Source organism: Sceloporus occidentalis, unplaced genomic scaffold, assembly GCF_023333645.1.
Source record: "Sceloporus occidentalis isolate IW3139 unplaced genomic scaffold, rSceOcc1.0.p SCAF_13, whole genome shotgun sequence".
Lineage (NCBI taxonomy): Eukaryota > Metazoa > Chordata > Lepidosauria > Squamata > Phrynosomatidae > Sceloporus > Sceloporus occidentalis.
The window spans coordinates 15,400,372-15,411,246 of record NW_028316993.1 but is presented as its reverse complement, the minus strand read 5'-3'; the positions used below and the strand labels follow the sequence as shown (position 1 = coordinate 15,411,246).

Genomic DNA, 10,875 nt, shown 5'->3' with positions numbered 1-10,875 from the left:
TATGAATTGGCAATGATCAATATGAGAGGCACGTTTTAACAAATTGGGGATCGGCTTGACACAGAGAAATGGAAAGCGAAGTGAGCATGATGAAATTATTTAGAATGTGGAGAATTTGCTGGGAAACTGAAAGAAAAATAGTCAAGGTTGGATTACTTACAATGTGGCCTTCAACTCCCAGGATTCCTGGAGAGTGGCCATACTGGTTGGGACCTCTGGAAGCTGAAGTCAAAACGTCTGGAGATTCAGACACTGAGAAGTCCTGGTGTAGAACACATGTCTCTCTGCTCATATGCAACAACCAATATCAGAACAGAGTTGGTGAAAAGCAACAGGGTCACACCAGATGTCTCCATCCTCCCAGTATTCATCCAAAGATATTGTGTTAAGATTAATTTGTCTGCAGTCCGCAGTTGTGGCACCCATTATGTAGAACATGGATAAGAAACTCTGGGCCTCACAAAACCCAACAAAAGAAAAACCTACTCCCAAAGTAACTGGAAGTAACCAGAAAGTCATGTCTAGTTGCAGAAGATGGCATGATTTGCACAAGGATCTTGTGTATGTATGTGTGCCTTCAAATCACCTGTTGACTCATGATGACCCTGTGAATTTCATAAGGTTTTCTTAGGTAAGAAATCCCCAGAAGTGTTTTTGCCTGTTCCTTCCTCTGAAATATAACTTACAGTATTCTTTAGTGATGTCCCAACCAAGCACTAACCAGGGCTGACCCTTCTTAGCTTCTAAGACCAGACAAGATTTCATGCTTTTAGGATACTGGTAGTTTAATATTCGAATGATATGATTTTTTAAAGTATTTAAAGTATTTGTTTTATTATTCATAAGCCACCTTGTATCCTGGACTGGGGAAAAAGTCAGAAATTCATTATCCATCATCCGTAGTCATCGTCTTTGTTGTTGTGTGACTTCAAGTCATTTCTGACGTACGGTGACCCTAAGGCACCCATATCACAGGGTTTTCTTTGCCAGATTTGTTCTAATGGGGTTTTGCCATTGCCTTCCTCTGAGGCGGAGAGAGTGTGACATGTCTGAGGTCACCCAGTGGGTTTCCATAGCTGAGCAGGGCCATTGCCTTCCTCTGAGGCTGAGAGTGTGTGACGTGTCTGAGGTCACCCAGTGGGTTTCCATAGCTGAGCAGGGATTCAAACCTGTAGTCCAATGCTCAAACCACTATACCACACTGACTCTCATGGTTTCCATACTGCCAAACAATGTATTTTTCCTTGCGGGAGGGCGAGACAACCAGGAGAACGAAGAATAATTTTCTGGAAAGAGACAGAAATTCTAGGCTCTTAAAATGTGTGTCTCCTAGAATCATAGTTAAATCATAGTTTTTAAAACTCTTCTTTTTCTTCTTCCAGTGGTATGATGAACTTACATAGCTGAGTTGTACATTTCTGGTGCTATGCGCTTTGGTGTTTGTATTCCATACTGAACACATGAGCCATATGCTCTGCATGACTGGCAAACCATTACAGGAGGGACCCTTTCACACTACACCATAATCCCACTTTAACTGCCATGGCTGCATCCTAAGGAATCCTGGGATTTGTAGTTCCAGATGCATTAGAACTCTCTGGCTGTAAATTCTAACTACTCCTCTTGCAGATCCCACAATTCATTAGGATGTTGCTACGGCAGTGAAAGTGGAGTGATAGCACTGCAATTGTATAGTGTGAAAGGGACCCAGGCATGGGGAATGTGTAGCACCAAACCATTCTGGAATGAATGCATTTCCTCTGGACCAGAAAGGATGAACTGCTTGTGTAGGTTATTTTTCAGAGGAAGGAACTGGCAAAATCACTGCTGAGTATTCCTTGTCTACGAAAACCCTATCATAGGACTTTCTTGGGAAGATTTCTTCACAGGGTTTTTTTCCATTGCTTTCCTCTGAGACCACCAGCAACTAAGGCTGTGACCATCTGAAGCAGGATGTGTGTCCCAATTTGTTGTCACAGACTTGGGACTTTATCACACCCGCTTTTTTCAACATTATGGGTACGGGAAGAGGACGCTCGTGTGTGCGTGTGACCACCCCCAAACGGATTTTACCGCACACCAAAGCGTCCTCCAAACGGCCCCGTTCCGTCACCCGGTGCCAAGCCATCCCTGTTCAGTGCTGACGGGCACCAGTTTTGACTGACGGAACCCGGGTGGGTGGGTTTTTGGGGCGGTCACGCGCGCACATGAGCGTCCTCCTCCCGTATGAAAAAAGCGGGTGCGATAAAGTTCTTGCTCACTGAGAAATCTTACTGAATGCAGAGCACTTACAGATCTGTAACTGCAATATCAAATGTCAATTTTTTTTTTGCTGTTTCAAACTGGTGAATTGATTTTATTTGTACAGTCAGCCCTCCTTATACACAGTTTTTTTATCCACGGATTCAAGCATCCACAGCTTGAAAATATTCAAAAAGAGTATGAATTCCTGGTATAGATTCCAAAAAGGTATAGATTCCAAATAGCAAACCTTGATTTTCCATTTTATATAAGGGATACCGTTTTGCTCTGCCATTCTATTCAATGGGAGTCAAGCGTCCACAGATTTTGTTATCCATGGGGGATCCTGGAACCAAACCCCAGTGGATAACAAGGTCCTACTGTACATTGTACTGAGATCGCATGGGATATAATACCGGTTGAGTCTCCCTTATCCAAAATATTTGGGCCTAGAAGTATTTGGGATTTTCTTGGATTTTGGACTACCTATATTTGCATATATGTACATAATGAGAGTTCTTGGTGTTTGGACCCAAGTTTAAATGCAAAATTCATGTATGTTTCTTATGCACACAGCCTTATAGTAATTTTATTTTTATTGCTGTTGTGTGCCTTCCTTTTTGTAATTTCCGATTTACAGCAATGCTAAAGTGAACCTATTATGGGGTTTTCTTGGCAAGATTTGTTCAGTTGTGGTTTACCATTGCATTCCCCTGAGGCGGAGAGCTTTACACAGTATTTTAAAATAATCTTGGGCACGAAACAACATTTATTTATACCGAACCATCACAAAGCAAAGATTTCTCTAACTCAGCCCCCCATGTTTTGGTTTTTGAAGTTATTTCAGATTTCAGAATTCCAGATAAGGGAGACTCAACCTGTAGTTTAAGAAAGGGGAAAAGAAAGATTGAATGAGGACAGAACAAAGACAAGTGTGATACAAAGGCACTCTGCACATGCAAGCGACCATTGTTGCAGTTTTATTCTGAAAAAGGAAATTCAGATCTAAGATGATCAGCTCTCTTCCCCAAAACCGTGACTCACTCCTCGGCATTGATGCATTTTGGCTGAACTGTCAATGGGGAAGCAAGCTGTCCACACTATGTTGGTCCCCCTCAAAAGAGCCAGAAAGCATGGCATGCAAAGATCTCCTTTTCACAGCTTTGTCATCGCACTGGATGACACCAGAGATAGAGAAATGGCACTGTAGAAAAATAATTTTCTTCCTCCCCGAGTTTCCTCTTGATCGTGGATTTTGGAGGCGACATAAAAGGGAAAAAGAGCTTGGTTTTATATCAGTCAAAAGCTCCCCCAAGACGAGAGGGTTTCCACTGTGCTGCTGAAGATAAGAACCTTTTCAGGCAAAAACACCCTGCTCCAATTTATCTCAGAAACAAACAGAAAAAGGCACCCGACACGCTCTTGGTATCCAGTGGACTGGTTCTCACATTATCTTTTCGTTGCCAGTGAGGAAATATCACTATTTTAACACACTCTTTGTTGAAAGGATCTGGAAGGACTAGCTTCTGTTTGAAGACTATACACATATATTACAATAAATTAACATAAGGAAGAACACAAACTCTAAGTCCCCCAGGACAGAGACTGGCCAGTACAAAGGTTTATATATAAAAACATTTCTTTCTAACATGCATTACATTGTGTCTTATGGGATAGTTATGTATTGCAGCTTTTAGCTGAGCCAGTAGTTGTCCTCTCTATATCAGGAGCGAGACGCATGGAAATGTAGGGGTAAAGGTGTGTATATGGACATACGTATGCACCCCAACAGCCCTGCTTTGGATGACAGATGCTTGAAAGGACAACCAGGATGAAGTTCCAATGGATTTTCAAACACTATGTATGTGTGTCTATGGCAGGGGTGAGCAACTTGTGACCTTCTAGATCAGCAGTTCTCAACCTTTGGTCTTCCAGATGTTTTGGACTTCAACTCCCAGAACCAATCATTAGCCATGAAGGTGGAAGCATCTGAGACATGAAGTACAAAAGAGGTGGAGGAGCAAAGGTTGAGAAAGCCTGTTTCAGATGATGCTGGACTGTATGTCCTAGCAGCCCTAGCCAGCACAGCCTATGGTTAGGGATTATGGATGTGCAGGCCAACAATCTCTGGATGGCCAGAGTTGTACTTATGGATCTGAGACCCCCGATCTGATGTCACTGGGCCAGACAGAGAAGAGGTAATACAGGCACATAGGCTGAGGAGGGATGGCTAAGGATTTGCCCTGTGCATTTCTAAATAAAACCCTACAGTGCTGAAGGAAAAAAGAGCATTTTTCAAATCAAGTGTTGGATGTTCCCCAACCGTGAATGTGTTACAAGGAAGATAACTTAACCATATAGTGAAGACCCCAAAACCAACAACAGCCATGCTTACGACCCCATCATAGCACACATACTAAGCAGGACCGATCTCCAAGGAGACATTTCAGAAATGACTCAAAGGATTTGAGCCATATCAAGGGGACTTTGTTCTGTATTTTAATGAGGTGAGCTCTGGATAAGCTCATTTCTACAGCAGTCAATGTTCCCTCAACTGCTGGCCCAAAACAGGAAAGCTGTTTTTAGATTACTTTCCCCCCCTTCCAGTCCAATATATTCTTACGGTCTAATATTCCTAAACTGCTTGGACTTCCTGTATATTTCTAAGCTGCTTGGACCAGAAGAGAAAAGGCAGCCCGGGCGAGGGAGAGATGTATGCCCTTGAGTCATTGACATGGCATCCATAAATAGAAGTTACACCAGAAATCTCTTTTGTCTCCGCTTGAGTGTATTTTCGTTCTCTGCTTTCCCACAAGCTTGCAAGTTGCCTTGTAAGAACTGAAGCCATCTTCTACACATTGTCAGCATGTCAAGAGGTCTCATACCCCCCTTTGACCAGCCATTTGCTGCCACCTGAACATCTAGAGTACAGACAAAAGACACCAAACAACAATAACTTTCCAAGAGTCACCATGTAGCATCCCACCTAGGTGATCTGGCCATTTTGTTGGAATGGAAAAGGTTGTTCCATGTCTCATTTTCCATAACTGGCATATTAACTGGCATAACTGGCCAATTCGGTCAGTGTCCCCGTGGAAGCCATGGCAAGATAACGTAGGAGACAGAACATAGCACCTGACAACAACATCAAGACATGACCTCTTAAAGAGGAATGAACCAGACTGAAGCAACCCATTGCTAAAGAGGTTTGGCTTCATAACCTTCCATGACTGTCAAGGAAGACATCACCTTCCTTTGATATTTAATTTCTTTTCACTAGACATACTGTTTTTTGGAAGCACTGCTGCTAGGCCGGCTAGACTGCCTTTCCTGAGAGAGATGGGTCTTTGGGGCTTCTGCCACGAAGACATCAGGGGGCTTATTCTGGTCTCGTAAGGCCAAGGTTTCTTCAGTGTTGAAGTTGGCCCAGTTCTGCTCATTGGAAAGCTTGTTGTAAGCCTGATAGTGCGAGGAAGGCCTCTCGGCCATTGGGAGGTAGAAGTAGGATTTGTCTGGATAAGGCCCTGCAGACATTTCGCAAAGTTTACTGGGGAAGTTGCTGCCATCACAAGGCAGAGGGGGAGCAGACGAAGGAGAGCAGCAGTCAATTTCCTTTACGCTGTGGAGGAGGCCCTTGCAACAGAGGTGGAAGAGCTCTAGAACATTGAGGACAAGTGAGATCAAGCTCACCACCAGCATAAAGAGGATGAAGATGGTCTTTTCAGTGGGGCGGGACATAAAGCAGTCTACCTTGTGTGGGCAGGGGGACCCTTCACAGACATAGAGGGGCCTCATGACAAACCCGTACAGGTACCACTGTCCAAGAATGAAGCCAGCCTCAAAGATGGACTTGAACACCACACTAATGATGTAGGTCCACATCAGAGGCCCACGGATTTTGAGCCGCCCATCCTCTGCCATGTAGATCTTGGCCATCTTCTTTTCCACTGCCATCAGTGTGGCTGTCACATTATAATCCTTGGACTGGAGAGCCCGGAGCTCGCTCTCCCGTTCCTTCAACTTCTCCTCTCGCCGGTGGAGGTAGATGACATGCCCCAGGTAGACCAAGGTGGGCGTGCTGACAAAGAGGAACTGCAACACCCAGTAACGGACGTGGGAGATGGGGAAGGCATTGTCGTAGCAGACGTTGGTGCAGCCGGGCTGCTTGGTGTTACAAACAAAGTCAGATTGTTCATCGCCCCATACGGACTCCCCAGCAAGGCCCAGGATCAAGATACGGAAGATGAAGAGGACAGTCAACCAGATCTTGCCGATGACTGTCGAATGCTCCTGGACCTGATCCAGCAACTTCTCCAGGAAGCCCCAGTCGCCCATCTTGTGCTAGGAAAAGCAGAAAAAGATGAGTCAACTTTGAAACTGTCGCCTTTCATGATGGTTCCTCCTCAGCTGAGGTTTCACTTACAACAGGAATATGTGGCCATTCAGATGTTCAGTTGGCTTGGGTTGATGGGAGTTGTAGTTCAACAACATTTAGAAGTTCCCAACCCAATTCTCTAAAGAGAATCAACAGACTAAATGACAAAATATTACCCAGGAAATTAGAATTTAGTCTGCTGCCAAATTAGAATTAATGCAGTTCAACACCACTTTAAATGTCATGGTTCCATCCTATGAAATCCCCTTTGTTGCGTTACTGGAGCTCTCTTGCAGAGAAACGGAGGCAAAGGCAGGGTAATAATACTAGTAATATTAACACTAAAACTACTACTATTAATAGAGGTTGAATCTTCCTTATCCAAAGTGATTGGGACCAGAAGTGTTTTGGATTTTGGATTCTTTGGGATTTCAGAATACCTGTATTTGCATATGGATACATAGTGACATACTTTGGAGGTGGAAACCCAAATCTAAACACAAAATTCATTTATATTTCTGATACAGCTTACATGCATAACCTGAAAGTAGTTTTATACAATATTTTTAATAATGTTGTGCAATAAACAGAGTACGCTGAACCATGAGAAAGCAGAGGTTTCGCTATCTCAGCCGCTCATGAAAAAAAGATTTGGTCTTTGGAGTAGTTTGGATTTCAGGATTCAGGATAAGGGAGACTCAACCTGTAATATTACTATTATTAAATATAATAATAGATCTGCTCTTGATTTTTTCATGAACACATACTTTGACATACTCTAACCTACTCTACAAAGTAAAGATTTTTTTAAAGGCAATTTAGCCTATTTCTTTCTTTCTTTTTTAAAATTATCAGATATATATATATATATATATATATACAGTACCACTTATCTGGCTCTTAAAGTGAACCAGCCCTAGGATACAATGATAAAAACCCAAAGCAAACAACAAAAGGGCAACCCGTTTGAATATTAAAATGCTTAAAATGCCAAGATGTTGAAAGGCCAGCAAAAACACAAACAGAGCTTATGATAAAAATATATATCAAAGAGTAAAAGTCTGCTGGGAGGTCTTAGCCTAGCATTTAAATACCCATATTATGCAAAAGCCGGGAAAGCTATTTCTTCCCCGTAGCCTCCAGAATGCCACAATCGGTGTAGCCTTGTGTTGTAGCCCCAAAAGTAATTGTCTTAAGCTCTGATATAAGAAAGAGAACATATGGATCTCTAGGGAAGCCATGCCAGAGACCAGAGGCAGGTACTAGAGATTACAGATCCTGTAAAGTGAAAAACAGGTGATGGGAAATGTTGTGAAGGACAGAGAAAAGGAGATTAAGCATGTAGTTCAGTGCAGCTAAGAGCAACAGCTGTGCATACTCACCTTTAAAAATTTCCTCCAACCTCACAGGGTCCTGTATAGGACTATCACCTCTGCTGCATGCTTTTGCGGTTATGAAGACGAACCATCAGGAAGCCCATCTGAAAATGTCCAGTCAGGGTTTGACTGACTCTTAAAGTGAACCAGATGCTCAGAAGAGCTGCTGGTTCATAGGACCAGAGGAGGGGAGGAAAGAGAGCTAGGGCTACCAAGGAGTTAAATGAATCCAGCCAACCCTCTAGTAGGGCAGATGCTTGAGAAGATGTTTCTCCACCTGATGCAGCAGGTGCACCAAGACAACCTATCAGGGATAGTCAACCTATCAGGGATCGCCAAGAAACTAATAGCATTTAGGATTGCCAGCTGAGCAGGAATGTATTTCCCCTCCAAAAAAAGTCATCTTGCTCTCCTCTGACTCTATTCACAGCATTATGTCGACAACCTGTTTTTCACAGCATGGGGATAAATGCAAACTCTTGTTTTGCATTGCCCATCAGGTTGCTCTCAAAGTTGCAGCCACAGGTTGAAAAGTTGGCAACCCTACCCCTGTTTAGTCTGTGCTTTCTTGGATGGGAGATGTTGCATTTGATGCCAGGCTCCAGAACTTTGTGGAGACCATCAGAGGTTCTTGTAGCACCTCTGAGACTAACTGAAAGAAAGACGTTGGCAGCATGAGCTTTCGTAGACTTCAGTCTGCTTCCTCAGATGGAAGTAGACTAAAGTCTAGGAAAGCTCCTGCTGCCAACGTCTTTCTTTCAGTTAGTCTCAAAGGTGTTACAAGATCTCTCTACATACTGATTCTGCAGACAAACAAGGCTATAACTTTGAATTCTACCATCAAAGGTTCTGCTTAAGTTGATTTGTTTTGTTAGTTTGTATCCTCACTGCAGAATTAAAGCAGTTTCGTCCAACATTAACCACCATGCCTACCTTTAATTACCTTTAACTACTTTAACTACCTTTAACTACTTTAACTTCCAGCCTATGAAATCCTGAAACATATCATTTCACGAGATGCTTAAAATTTCTGGTTGCAGAGCTATAGTGCATTTCCCTGAAGTATAGCATTAGATCTCTCTGCCCTAGAAATCTAATTTAGTTAACTCAGAAAACTATATATCCCAAGGTTCCATAGAAGAGAGCAATGGCAGTTAAAGTAGTTTCAAAATGCTATAATTGTCTAGTGTGGACTCGGCTTTAAATGACTTTTTTCTTTAAAAATGTATCCAAGTTTTCTTGCCGCAATTAAAATAAGCATGAGCTAACAAATAATACCAATACAAATATATGCATTTTATAAAACTGGAAGAGATTTCAGTTGCTATCTGAGCCCATACAGAGTATGCATTTCTTTGTTTACTAAAAAATGAGGACTAGAAACTTGACTTTTAAAACTATAGCAAGTCCTGAAGCATGCTCTGAAGGAAGATGTTCACATTGGCTTTGCCCAAGCAAAGCAGAAATAAATGGCAGGTTGCTTGAGACCCCCATAAATGTTTCCTTGATAGGGGAAAAATCTGGAATATAAATGTCACATATAAAATTAATCTTCAAATTCATGCAGGTGGGATTAAGGATAAAGGATGCCAGGCTAAGAGGAATTAAAGGCAGACAGCCCCGAACCCTAGAATCTCTCATTAATAACAAAGCAAATAACTTGGTTGGAGATCATGGTACTCACCAGCAAGTAAAATGCAGTTTTTTTCAGCAGAAATCCAAGGTAGTTTCTTTTAAAAATAAAAATATAATTAACAGACTGAAATTTCACTTGTGCACGGAAAGTGAGAAAAGGTTTCGACAGGGTTCAGGCGCACTGTTGGCGCATGGTGAGCTCTTGCTGGCCTTCAGGCAGACTCTGTTATGAAGCACATGGGGGGAAAAGTTGAATATAATAACTCTGGGAAGAGTTACAGAGAGGAGGAGTTGCAGGAAATTGGGGGTGGAGAAGCCACAATTGCTTGCCTTAAATGCAAAGATTTTTGGGAGGCAAAAAGAAAGCACTCCAAGGGCAGCCGCTCAGGCAGGTGGAAAGAAGGGAAACCGGGGTGACCTCACATGCTTCCTGGCTGGCGCATGAACTGAATAAAAAGAGTGAGAAATGGCTTATAGAGAGGCATCAAGAAAGAGAGACAGTGGCTGCATCTGCACTGCAGAAATAACGCCGTTTGATGCTGCTTTAACTGCCATGGCTCCATCCATCCTGGGCTTTGTGGTTTGCTGTGGCACCTGTTGTTGTTGCTGCTGTTGTGTGCCTTCAAGTCGTTTCCAACTTATGGCATCCCTAAAGCAAACCTCTCCTTGGCAAGTTTCTTCAGAGGAGGTTTGCCATGGCCTTCCTCTGAGGCTGAGACAGTGTGCCTTGCCCAAAGTCGCCCAGTGGGTTTCCATGGCCAAGCCAGGGTTTGAACCCTGGTCTCCAGAGTCCAACACTCAAACCACTACCACCACCACCACTACATTTTAACTTCCACAGCTCCATCCGCTATGGATTCAAAGCTACAAATAATCTTGATATCAGCTTTATCCACCTGTATTTATCCCATAGCTTTAGTCTTTGTATTACTTTGTATTTATTACTTTGTAATACTTTGTATTAATATTGCATAACTAATTACTAATTTATCCAAATTATGATTAGCGTGGTCATTCAAAACATCCAATTCGCATAGGTGGAAATTAAAATGTAAGTGTATATGTGAAGTCGAAGGCTTTCATGGCCAGCATCCATAGATATTTGTGGGTTTTTCAGGCCATGTTCTAGGAGAGTTTATTCCTGACGTTTCGCCGGCATCAGTGGTTGGCATATTTCTATGAAGATGCCACCCACAGATGCTGGTGAAACATCAAGAATAAACTCTTCTAGAACATGGCCACATAGCC

At 42.7% G+C, this 10,875-nt stretch overlaps 1 protein-coding gene across 1 annotated transcript; it reads right to left on the bottom strand.

The window, feature by feature from the left end:
• Window positions 1-3,205: 3,205 nt before the first annotated feature.
• GJA4 (gap junction protein alpha 4) lies at window positions 3,206-9,874 on the bottom strand. The gene is made up of 2 exons (XM_089478651.1): window positions 9,677-9,874; window positions 3,206-6,582 (listed from the first exon to the last, which is right to left on the bottom strand). Exon 2 carries the CDS (start codon window positions 6,574-6,576, stop codon window positions 5,518-5,520), a length of 1,059 nt encoding a protein of 352 aa, XP_089334777.1. The 5' UTR covers window positions 6,577-6,582; window positions 9,677-9,874; the 3' UTR covers window positions 3,206-5,517.
• Between the last annotated feature and the right edge of the window lie 1,001 nt (window positions 9,875-10,875).

Excerpts from the sequence above, each read along its gene's own strand:
- GJA4 (XM_089478651.1), bottom strand. The coding sequence starts at position 6,576 with ATGGGCGACTGGGGCTTCCTGGAGAAGTTGCTGGATCAGGTCCAGGAG.